Source organism: Drosophila tropicalis, unplaced genomic scaffold (genome assembly GCF_018151085.1).
Source record: "Drosophila tropicalis isolate 14030-0801.00 unplaced genomic scaffold, ASM1815108v1 contig_845, whole genome shotgun sequence".
Lineage (NCBI taxonomy): Eukaryota > Metazoa > Arthropoda > Insecta > Diptera > Drosophilidae > Drosophila > Drosophila tropicalis.
The window spans coordinates 10,017,798-10,030,903 of NW_027173338.1; the positions used below are offsets into that span (position 1 = coordinate 10,017,798).

General features: G+C 36.8%; 3 protein-coding genes across 5 annotated transcripts in view; 1 reads left to right on the plus strand and 2 right to left on the minus strand.

Moving 5' to 3' along the window:
* The window catches only part of LOC137580834 (uncharacterized), a 63,491-nt gene that overhangs the window by 23,572 nt on the left and 26,813 nt on the right, over positions 1-13,106 (minus strand).
* LOC137581287 (luciferin 4-monooxygenase-like) lies at positions 2,521-4,257 on the plus strand. The gene is made up of 3 exons (XM_068295496.1): positions 2,521-2,667; positions 2,728-3,239; positions 3,300-4,257. The coding sequence occupies exons 1-3, from the start codon at positions 2,521-2,523 to the stop codon at positions 4,255-4,257; spliced, it is 1,617 nt and encodes a 538-aa protein (XP_068151597.1).
* Ptp36E (protein tyrosine phosphatase 36E) lies at positions 8,633-11,484 on the minus strand. 3 transcript variants are annotated; one of them, XM_068295485.1, is made up of 2 exons: positions 11,235-11,484; positions 8,633-11,076 (listed from the first exon to the last, which is right to left on the minus strand). In XM_068295485.1, exon 2 carries the CDS (start codon positions 10,972-10,974, stop codon positions 8,917-8,919), a length of 2,058 nt encoding a protein of 685 aa, XP_068151586.1. In that variant the 5' UTR covers positions 10,975-11,076; positions 11,235-11,484; the 3' UTR covers positions 8,633-8,916. The 3 variants fall into 3 exon arrangements, with proteins under 3 accessions (XP_068151586.1, XP_068151585.1, XP_068151584.1); XM_068295484.1 differs by having other exon boundaries at positions 8,633-11,079; XM_068295483.1 differs by having other exon boundaries at positions 8,633-11,484.

Genomic DNA, 13,106 nt, shown 5'->3' on the forward strand with positions numbered 1-13,106 from the left:
AAATCTCATTTATAATTAAATTATGCGCCATTGGCTGTGAATGGCATTTTAGTGGGCCCCCGTTGACCATTTCGTTAGTGGTTGGGTTTTTATGCAATTGCAAATGCAATTGCCTTACATAATTAGTTGATTTTATATTGTTTTTTGGCGAGGCCAATATGTCGATACGGCTTGGCCATTAGGCAAATCAATAAATATTTGATTACAATTGTTGATTTACAATTATTTAGACGTATATCATGAATAAATTATACTGCATCGCAATATGGGTGGTAAAATATTGTATACAAAATACCAGCTGCTGGCCAACTGATTATGCAATTTTGATTATAATTTTCAAAAGTAAATACTCCAACAGGACAACAGGGTTGGCCTACAGTTATAGATACAAAGAGCCTTTGGAACATGTGCAGGATACATCATTAATTTAATTGAGATAAAGTCTAAAAATTTCAAAATAGTAACTTTAATATTACATTTAGGTTGGAGTGGAGAGGAGAGGAAGAAGAACAATGAATGTAAATCGAGTAGAGCAAGTCCTGGAGTTGGGCTTGTTTACCCTTGTTTTGTTTTGGCTTAACGAAACTTAGTGTCTTTTGCAAAGTAACAAAGTCCAATTGAGACTAGATCTGAACAAAATAGAAGAGGATCGATTAAATTAAAGAGGTAGGCATGCAATATTCAATTCAAACGTTTCCAAGACAATCAAAAATGTAATAGATATTTAATTTCGACGAAGCTGAATAGTATTAGCAACTCTTTTAGTTTTTCTTTCAATTACTTTCTTTGCACTTCTTGTTTGCTTTTGCATACTAAAGACTGTATAATTCTATGGAAATAAATTTATTGTTCTGGCCCAAGAGGCAAGGGCAGACTATTCCCCAAAGCTCTCCAACATTTCAATATGCCACATTCCCCTTGCGCGTATCCCGCATTTTTGCCAGGCATTCAGCTCGGCATTATTAGCCCTTTTGTTTGAAGCATTTTGTTGTTCAGCTAATTCAATTATGCATCTGGTCTACGTGTGTGCTTGTACCTTGTGCTCTCAAATGCAATTGCAATGCCAGTGATGCCTACAATTGCATTACACACACAGACACACACACACACTTGTTCGCAGTCAGTCACGCATATGGACGGTTCTCAACTGCCTCACTGGCAGCACCATCGTTAATGTTAAGCGACAAAACGACTGTATGAGTATATGTTTATATTATGTATATATAACATCTAGGTAGCTGGCATAATGCAAAAACATTTTGCCATTTACTTACGCCAGCCATCACCAGGAACACAAACAACAACAAGAACCAGGGGCGGACTAAGAAAGATGTGGAAATTCAGTCAGAGATTGTTAAGACAGTAATATAATAAGTAGAAACACATAATATTTCTTTCAATCCTTTGAGTTTGGTTCTAGAAAGGACCATGGAGTTTTCAAGACTTGACTGAGAATGATTGAGTTATTCCAGAGTTTCAGGAAGTCATCAATTCTATAAGGACACTCTACAAAATCTAGCTACTTCCGTCAGAAGTAAAAATTGGCATCGCCTTTTAATAATCTTGACGTCTTATTTTATCAAAACCTGAATACCAATACCATCTATTATTATCTTTAAAACTCATCTTCAGAATTGGCCTTCTTATGACTCTAAGGATCAACTGTCTGCTGCACAGCCCGCCCCTGGCAACTGAATGAGGGTTTGGGCACGTAATGGAAATGAGTTAAAAAAGTGTTGGCCTTTAGCCTTTCACACATACACAATCATCTCTACATATGGCATATTACATGGCCCTTGGTATTTTGTATGTTCCACGTGCTCGGAGTGAAAATGAGTGGCACTAATTTGATATGACATGAAATTAAATTTAAATAATTAAACAAATGCTTTTTGTGTGGTTGCTCTTTAATGTCTTGCCGATAGAGCATGGTATTCTATCACATAGGAATATTTTCAATTAATTTAAAGCAAGTGAGAAAATTTGTGGTTGGAATTCGATTTAAAGTTAATTGTAATAGACGACATTTCTATATTCGTTAGTTTCACTATTATTAAAAAGTATTTTGAACAGTTTTCAACACACAATTCTAATGAAAAATTTCAATTGAGAAATTTAAAATTACATTTTAATATAGCATACTTGCAGGCGGCGCTAAGCAGTCGAATTGTTTTTCCTTTTTTGATTTCTTATCTGCCGAAAAAACAATTGCAACTGAGCATTAACCTCTGATAAATATCAGTTGAACTTCTACCACAAAATTGTTAATTTTAATCAATTAAAGATAGAGATAAGATCGCCAACGCGAGGGGTCCATAAAGATTTTTATGACGCTTGGCACGGTTAAGATCAATAATCTCAGAATGCCTCTGTTCAACCTCTGACTAAGTTGATCAACCGAAAAGTTGAAAAAGATAAGACTAAAAGACGTGGATAAAGAACGTATTAAAAGAATCCTATAAAAAGCCGACTGAATTCGAATTTATTTATCAGTTACACCGTTAGCACGAAGTCGTCAATATGTCTTTCGTACCAGCAAATACCTACGATCCGGAGAGAAAAATTTGGAGTGGTTCGCCATCTCAGAGAAATTATTTTTCCCCGGATTCGTCTGTCGGAGAAATAATCTTCAACGAAATGCGTAGACATCCTCAACTAATAGCTCAGGTAAGAATCGCAAACGTATAATCAAGGTCCTGTTGACAAAAATGTTTTGCCTTTTAATAGATTTCGGACACCGAGAAGACAATTTTGACGTGTAAGGAACTTTGCCTGAACTCCATGCGAGTGGCCAGTTATATGCGAAAAATGGGCTTAAACCAATCTGATATTGTTGGTATTATAGGCAGAAATACGACACACATATTTGCAGTAGTCTATGCCTGTTTTTTCAATGGCATTGCCTTCCATTCACTTAACATCAACTATGAGGAAAAGACAATTGAAAACCTCTATAAAATAACTAATCCTACTCTAATCTTCTGCGATGGCGATGAGTACGAGAAAGTTCAAAAGGCGACCAAGGATTTGAATGTGAAAATTATCACAATGCGTAATCATTCAAGTGAATCGATTACTATAGAAGATGTGCTAAGCACTCCCATAGAAGAGGGTTTCAAACCAGTACGCCTTGAGCAAGGAACCAATCAGAATTTGGCCATACTCTGTTCTTCGGGAACTACTGGTGATCCGAAAGCTGTAACTATATCAAATAGTCATTCCTTGTTCAAGTTCAGCGAGTAAGTGCAAATAACAATTTTTATTGGTTTTATGTTTTTCATCATTTGTGTTCATCGCAGTCAACTTACCTCGGCCGATGTCATATACACGCACAGTACATTAGATTGGCTAGCTGGTCTTGGCATGACTATATTTTGTGGAATATTTAATCCCACTCGCATCATCGCCGACAATGATTACGATCCCATAAGGGTAATGCGAATCGTTGAGAAATACAAAGTTACCTGGCTCCATCAGGCTCCCTCACATATGAGTTTGTTGGTGAATTCCGAAGAGTTTGCCAAGAGCGATTTCTTTAGCGTGCAACATTATCTGTATGGAGGATCACGGTGTTCGCTACAGATTCAACAGCTTTTACGCAGTCGTTTATCAAAGGATTGCATGCATTTCACCTATGGGTTCACCGAGTTGGGCAGTGTGGCAACTGCAAATTTCCATTTTGATAAGAAACCAGATTCGTCGGGTCGTTTGTTAGGAGGATTTAAGATGAAGATACTCAATGAACAAGGCGAATCTTTGGGACCCAATGAAGTGGGCGAGGTGTGCATGTATAATGGTCAGTATTGGGCTGGCTATTATGGAAACCCTCAAGCGACGCGAAATATGTGTGATTCTGATGGATGGTTTCATAGTGGCGATTTGGGCTATATGGATGAAGATGGATTTTTGTATATAGTCGATCGTAAGAAGGATATGCTGAAATGCCTTCACATTATGTATTATCCTCATGAACTTGAAGCTGTCATCGCGCAAATGCCTGATGTAGCCGAAGTCTGTGTTTTTGGCGTGTGGTCTGATGTCAATGGCGATGAACCAGCTGCAGCAGTGATGAAAAGGATCGGCAGTAATCTAAGATCCCAAGATGTAGTGGACTATGTAAGGAAACATGTTAAAGCCAGTTACAAGCAATTGCTTGGTGGAGTTCTGATTGTAGATGACCTCAAACGAAGTCCGAATGGCAAAACCAATCGAAGAGCCAACAAGGAGTACTTCTTGAAAGTAAGAAAAGCAAGCTAGACCTCTCATTTAGTAGGGTCTTTGTGAAATAATAAACTTGTAATTGCATATTTAACCAAACATGGAACTATTCTCATATTCATATGCTCTTGTATACGATCATTTTATTTGTAGTCTCATAAAAGAATTTGATTTGGTAATTTCGTTTTTAAATCTTACAGATTCTACTTCATAAACCTAAGTGGGATAGTAAATTACTGCAAATGATTATAATTTTCAGACAACTATTCAATTCGATTAAGTGTTTTGGTGATAAGAGAATGAGTATTTCATCTTGCTATTTGATATCAACTGTGTTAACTGTGACTTTAAGGCATTAGCATACTTTTCACCGTGATATAAAGTGAACAAATGTTGGCCATAAATATTTGCTTAATGCGAATTTAATATTCCATATACATGTATGTCGAGTTATTTGCCTTGTCATGCCATGGCAAATGAAAGGAGAATATAGTTAATGAAAAATTCGAATCAAAACCAATAATTCAATGAGAGCCAAACAATCACAGAAACAGAGAGAGAGAGTGGCCAAGGGGGAAGGAGGGAAATGACATGCCCTGCTGTAGATTTAATTAATGTTAACACGAAGACTTTGACATGCACACAATACAAATAGCAAGAACACACACAGCAAGGCAGGCGGACTGCATTCTGTTGATGGCTGACTCTGACTCTGTGGCCAGATGTTGTATGTATTTACTTAAAGTGCAGTCTACATACATAAACACACACATATGTATGTATGTTTGTATGTACCTACCTATATCGATATATATATAGATGCATTGTGTGCATGTGGTTGTGCAACAGCCATTTGGTTAGTTGGCTCTCACTCAGTTGACGACTAGCTTGGCTTATTGTAAACAACAGTACGAACATCTTGAAACCTTTCTGCCCTCAACCACTCAACCATCCATCTATGTACCTAAATATACTCTTATATCTCAGTGTTAGACAATAAAACAAATAGTTTATAGTACACACATACTAGACGAATGTCCGAACATTAAAACAATGATATAGTGAATGAAATCAGTTTGTGCAATACAAAATAAACCACATCAATGGTTTCATTTATTGCAAATGACGTCAAGCAAATTGCTTTGCGAAAGTTAACCAGATCAAGAAATTTAACTTGAAAATTCGACTACACTGAATATGTTAACATTTATGCATAAATAAGAAAGAAATCCATTATTCTTTCAAAATAATTTTTATATTTATGAAGTTGGATCAGCATGAGAGGCAGAGTCGAATAAATACATAGATCTTGTATATGGAGTTATCAAATATCTGTATCAAAAGAGTTGCATTCAGATTGGGGTTAGTTAGAATGAGTTATGATAATCAACTTAAGCTATGCAAATCCAACAAGTCAAGGCAGTTGCAGGTCCATAGAACATTCAAATAATGAAATAATATTTTGCATTAACAATATGTACTAACTAATTGAGAGTACATTCTAATGCTTATCCTGATTACCATCATAATGCAATTTTTAAGACTGTAGGATCGGATCGATTGATTAAAACTAAAGAGAATGAAAAAGTTTTTTTAAAGTGCAAATCCTAGTACAAACTTCATCGATTAAAGTTACATAAAACAAAATTTTAAAAGATTTCCCTCAACATAAATTTAACTAAAACTAAAGATTTAAGTAATATCTAAATCGTGGCAAAAAATTTGTAATTTATAGTTGGTATATGCCATAAATTTTCCACATAGTTCTTAAATTAATTGCCACTGACTTTTTAATTAACTAAAACTAAGCCCGGTTATCGCCTATCCTCTCACTCACAGTGTACACAAAAGCTCTGACAACTTTTTCTCTTCTTGTTGTATTTTGCCACGCGTTGAATTTTATATTTATAGCTCGTAAATAAAAATTTTCCAAAAACACAATACACCAAAAAAAGAAAAAACATAAAGAAAAATGAAAATCTAATTGGTTTATTTGTGTTACGTATTTGGCATAAATTTGTTTGGTTGCCTCATGGGAGCACTGCATGAGTTCCGATATGATAGAGAGTAAAGCCAATCTATTTTTTTTTTTTTTAGATTTATTGATACCCTGCTTTGTTTGCTTTTCATTCAGGTTTCATTTCTTACTTTGAATGAAGAAAAAGATCTCGTCAAGTTCCTCAAATTTCCTTTCTCTTGGGATGAAGAAAATCAAAAAATATATTTAAAGGCTTGCATTTGTTTTTATCCTTAAGCGTATATACCCTTATGAAAGACAAATGGAATGGGAATCTAAAATATGGCAAGTACTCGAATTTGTTGATAGTTACCAATTTGTTTTGCTTTAAATCAGTTTTACTAGTTTTTACTCAATTTTCCAGTTTTTCCATATCATATGTATATTTCTGTTTTGTGTTTTTGTTTTCATTTGGTTGGGTTTTTCTATTTTCCAGCTTTTCCTTCGACTGTGTGAGTGTGTGTGTGTTTTTTTTTTTTTTTTGCTGATGTCATTGCTAGCCGCCAAGTTTTATTATTATTGCTGTTGATTTTATTGCTGACTAAAGCAAAGTGTGCTGTCATTTATCGATTTTATAGTAACCACACCTACATGACCCTCCCGCCACTTCCCTCTCTGCAAGCGTCTCGATCCTTATCGCTAACGCAATATCTGCCCTGCTCATATACATATATAGAAACAATATATATTTGAAATACATTTGAACATCTCTATTGTTTGATTTGCACGCATTAATCTGGTCAAGGTAAATATTTTTTGTTGTTTATTACTTTTGAATTTGTATTTCGAATGTGTATTTTGCTTATTCAACCCAATATGAATTTTGGTTTTCACTGCTCAAATATTTTAATGGATCTTTTTGGATGTTATGACTCAGTTGAAGCTAGGCACGAACAATCGATCTTTTGTATTATTGGCATGCATTTAGATCTATTTAAGAAAGATCTTATGTGATCCTGAATCTCAAGATCTTCAATCAAACAAGCGTAGTCAAATCTCAAGATACGATTCGTTCTTAATAAGTAAAATCCTCCATCTAATATGTAAAATATTGTTATAATCTCTTGGTTTTAAAATGTAACTTGTCTTCTCATTGTATTAACGATAATTATGGCCCATCTGTGGTTGCACAATTACTTTCCTGTGGGAATTTCCCAACAATTTTGAAAATTTTTACTAGAAGGAATGCATCAAGTTGTTGAAAGAAATCTTGAATCGATTTCAAGCAATAAATGGAGAACTTTTTGAGAATGTTATAGACATTGATTAGCTTGTGAAAAGGTAAATGACAGAACTATATTGTTAATCTGTGAAAAATTTTCCCTGTTTAGCTCACAAATGGAAACCCTCAACCGCAAATCGAAATAAAACACATTTAAATTATTATTTGTTCCTTTTTTTTTCGACTTGTTTCTTTGTTTCTGGTTCATGGTTGTTGTTCGCTTTTCATTTCGTTTCGAGAACTCAATGCAATACATTTTTGCTTTTCAATATTGGTTAACCGAATCGATCAAAAATACATGAGCACATTTATTCACATTTAAAAAAATAATTTCATTACATTTACAAGAATATATGAATTTGTTTGATTTGTTTGTTTGTATGTATGTAGTACATATGTATATGGAGGATTCAAAATATATATATTTATGTATATATATATATATATATGAATTCCCTTCCATTTTCAATTATCATGTTTAATACACAAATAATTTTAATTATTCATTCGAATGCATAAATGCGAAAATACAAGAGAAGAATTATCAGAGTGTATGAGAGTGTGTGCCTATGTGTGTGTGTGAGTGTGTGTGTGTGTGTAAATTTGTATAAATAAACAATCTGTAAAAACAGTTTCATTTGATCTCTTTGAAGTTATCCTTCAATTTTTGCTTTGATGTTTCGTTTCAATAAATATTTGTTTTGCGAAATTTGTTTCTTTCATTTCATTTTGTTGCGTTTTTAACATGAATAAAAATACAATTTCCAACAGTTAAAAACAATGCGACTTTTCATTATACAGTACATAACATTCATAAATATAAATAGGTATATATATATCGGTATATATATCAACAATTGCCCAGGTAGCAAGTTTTCTTTTCTACCCCTTTTTTTTGTTTTTTTTTAAGAGTAAACGTAATAATATTAATTATAATAAATATTAGTTTTAATAGTAATAGTTTCATTTCAACAACAACTAGGGTATTACGAATGGCACATACAGTTCAGATCATAAACACAGTATATATATGTAGTATATAGATATAGATATCTGGTATATAGGTATATAGATTTCAATTCTATTTCATTATATTTTATGGTCCAGATGAGATCTTTTGTGATCGTTTTTGGGACCTGACAAAAATAATAAAAACTCAAATATTTGTTAACATCTTGTTTTGTGCTCCATTTATATTGTTGGTTCTTTTTTTGTTTCTTTTTGTGTTTTAGTCGAAATTTCATTTCGTTCAGTTTTGTGGACAAACAAAATACTCAGTATTATTGCTTTAAGGCGGTGCCAAACCCTAAAATTATATATATAAACATATATGTAAATATATATGTTAAGTAATAAGAGGCATAAAATGTGGACCACTTGGACAAGATTTAGTTACAATTTGTAAGTGTGTTAACCATTTGAAGTAAAAGTTTCTCCTCTCATCATAGAGACGATCTCTTCAATCCTTTTTGTTGAGAAAATGGAGGACGTAGTGCAGGACCAGATCGTAGCAGTACTTATATTCGGTCATGTTCTCAACCAATTGCGGACGATGACGACGCACTGTTTTGACCGCCTGAAAGACATCGACCTCCCCGTGCTGAATGACCTGCTCGATGCACGCATTCGCCGCACAATAAACCCCAGCACGACTGCGTCCATCGGGCGAGACAACACAGACGGGCCCGTAGTCGACCTTATTACGCCATATCTCAACCATATTCATCAGATAGACCAACGAATTGGTGGAGCTAGGCACTTTGTGGCCCATCGGCCAGCAAGTTAACTGAAACAATTGGACGGTTCGAGTGGGTGCCTTAACGCCAGCCATCATCTCGGTGAGCGATACGATTTTCTTATTGATTTTGAACTCCCATTGCTTGATGTTGGTATAGCTCTTTGACATCACATAGTGCACCGAGAAAACTGGGCCATATTTCTCCATTTTCGATTTGTTTGGCCAGAATGAGGGATACTGCTGCGATTGAGATGGCGGCTGGCAGAGAACTACCACAGCGGAGCATTCTTGATCGTACACCAGGGACCAGAACTCACCCAATGTATGTTTCATGGGCCATTCGGTTACAATGTATTCCCTTGGCTTTGTATAACCATCAACGAAAACCGAGTTGATGTAGTCGGTGAAGGCATTGCCTTGAAACGAGGTGAGATACGGCCGGAAATTATCAGGCGGCACACATAAAACATCACGATTCTTCTCCCGATTATCCGCTCGATGGCCGCCAGCACAATCCCCAATGGTAAAGCGGGGCGTTTGCTTGCATATCTGATCGTATTCCGACTGATACTCATTCATCTTAGTGCCAGAATTGCGGCGAGCTTTGGCCTTGAGACGATCCGAGAGTTCGGAGACGGGAAACCATGTCTTGCCACAAATAATATGCTCCTCCAGTGTGTCATAGATGAACTTGTATTGCTCCACATTCTCGACAAGGCCCTTGCGCGACTGCCGCAATTTCTTTAGATAGCCAAAAACATTGAAACACTCCTCCTCCTCGGCCAGTTCCAGATTGGCATCGATGGACATATAGACGCCCGAGCGTCCGCCACCATCACTGCAGTGCACGAGAATGGGTCCCCGCATATCATCTTCGTCTTTGATGATATTACCCACAACCAAACGCACTCGTCGACGAAACTCAAGCAGAGCATTGGAGAATGGGCATGAATGGGAATACCATTCGGTGTAGTGAAATTGCAGAATTAAACGTTCATCGCTAACCTCGCCCTGCTCGTTCTTCTTGTAGAGCCTAAATGTGCGTATATGGAAATTGGCCAGCTGCTCTTCTCTGACAATATTTATGTGTATGTCCCCGTATGTCTCGTGAACCTCCATATTCGGTGGCCAATACTGGACACACATGACCTTGGCGAAATCAAAGGTCTTTGTTAGCATCACAATAGCGCTGATATTCTCCTGCCACACCATTCGCCAATATGCATTCACAGTCTCTTCCACGGGTCCCTGGGTCACAATGTACGCGTTCGGCTTGAGTAAACTGTCTACGTACGATGCATTTACATAGTCGGAGTCCTGTAGGCCTCCAAGCTTCTCTAGAACAACACGATTGTAATCATATGGAATGCACTTGGGATTCTGATTCTTCTCCTGATTGTTCTTTTTCATGGCATGCCGGCAGGTATTGGTCTCCACTTTGGCAGCCGTTTGAAATTCCAACTTATACAGTACGGGAAATTTGCGACGCAGATCGCATAATTTGAGAAAATGACGTATATCGATGGGTCCCATGGGTATGGTTTTTGATAACGAATTGTTTGCATCGCGTGCCTCCAATTTGATGCGTTCAAAGGATAATAAACCACTGTTTAGCATGCTCAGCTTGATGGTGTTCGGGATGGAGACAATGGTACGACTTTTCCGTTGCTGCTTCTCCACGTCATCGTAGCGAGCAGATGACCTCGACCTGGGTTTGCTTTGCTTTCCTCCTCCACCACCACCTGATGTTGTAGTTGTTGTTGTGGCTGCTGCTGTCATGGCTAGAGCTTCTGCTTTGTTGTCAACGTAGCCCCCAACACCCCCTGCCGCTGCCGTTGCCGCCGTTCCCGCAGACGTGCCTTCTTCACCCGCTGCCGTTAGCTGCTGCGTTGTCATCATCAATCACGGTATGAGAGAGTGCGTCGTATAGGAGGAAGTAGTCGATTAGTCCATTTGGCTCATCATTTTTCTTATTCTTTGGTTAGTATTGCATTTTTATGGATTTTTTGGTTAGTAGTATTCGTAAGCTATTTGTTCACCTTTTCCAATGTTTGTTTGTTATAAATATAATGGCAAAAGAATTTTTATATTTTTTTTCTTCGCCTTTTTTCCTTTTGCTATTTTGTGTATATTCGTTTCTCGTTTACTCTTCTTCACTACACTTCACGACTGCTGCGACGACGACGACGACGACGACAACTGCTGCTGCTGCCTTGCGTGTGTTTGTATCTCTGGCATTTTCAGCTGCCTCGTTGGGGCGAAATTCGTTCGTCGACTGAACGGCAATTCACCGAAAAATCGAAACGAAACAGCCAACCGAATGAAAATGTTCTACAAAATCACCTCCAAGTGGTTGTCCGAGAGAGAAATCTTTCTCTCTCTCTCTCTCTCACTCTCCGACAACATTTCCCATTTTCACCATGGCACATGTGACTAACTGGCGCCTTCGTGGGTGCTAGCGACGGGTATTTTTAGCAGCGCGGGCGGACAGCTTTAAGTGGGCACAGTGCTTCAAAATTGAGTTGATGTGCGTGTAATTAAGTTATTATCATAAATTTTAGGTGTTGGGTAGCACTTTTTACCATTAACAAGTAAACGGTTAACAGAAATTCATCATTTATCAAGGCACAATTTGAATTCACCATAAACTGCTTTTTTAGGGTCTCGAATAAGACTCGAGCTAAAGAGTCATTATCAAGCATTTGCAGACTTTGTACACTTTAAACGTTATTCCGTTTTTGATACACATACAAAAGACTCCGATTAACGAGTTAAGCGATTATTTAAAAATATTGTTTCCATTCATTTTCACTTGTATATATTTGGGTGTTGTGCCACTGTGCAATTCACCTTATAGTATGAATGAAAATTTCGTTTTTCCCATTGCCTGGCCATTTCATTGCGGCGAAAACGGAACAGAGGAAGAAAAATATTCCATTTACCACAAAACAGCGCCCATTTGGTAGGGTCTCTCAAATTCATGCTCTCTCATGACTCTGTCTCTCTATCTCAATCGCCTTTTTGGTGTATTCCCTACATATATAATATATATTTTGTATAATTCTCTGGGCGCCTGCGCCTTGTGAGCTTTTCACTTTTCACATTATTATTCATTATTTTGTTGGTGTTTTTCTTTTGGGTGTTGTTTGTTGTTGTTGTTGTTGTTGTTGCTGCTATTGTTTTGAGATGTGTAATTGAAAATTCCGCAAGTTAAATGAGGAAGTGACGTTGAATTTTTGCTTAATTTGAACGTATTTTCCATATTTAATTGGCAGGGCTCCCTGGATCAGTCACTGGGCAACGTCAAATTATGCATAAATCACATTCTTCATTTGTATACTTACATAAATATTTTATAAATTTTGTACACAGTTAACTTAATACAATTTCCTGTTATGACCGACCGAGCAAACAGCTGATGCTATTGTAGTATTTGTTGCTGTTTTTGTGTGTGTTTTTTTTTCTGGTTGCTATTTGATTTCCGTATGCACTTTGCGTGCACATTGTGGGACGCTCTAAATAGCATTTGGCAATAGCCCATAGCCAAAGAGGAAGCGGACAGTGGCCCGTCGAGACATGCCATGCCATGAAGAACAAACAGATACAACGTACCCCCATGCTCTGCATCATCATCACCATGATCATGATCATCATTATTGTGATTGTTGTGTTAGCTGGCGCTCGAGGTAATTTCAAATTGCAAAATAATTACATGAAAAATTTGTCACAAAAGCCAAAATAAAGCAAACAAAACAGAAAGACACAATAAATAGATTCAAGTAATTGAATATGAATACTTGGTATGGTTGAAGAACACTCAATGCAATTGGATGGCCTTGACTTGAGTTTGATGACCTCAAATTGTAGATTGCTGGTCGTATACTTAATATTTCAGATAATTTCAAGATCAT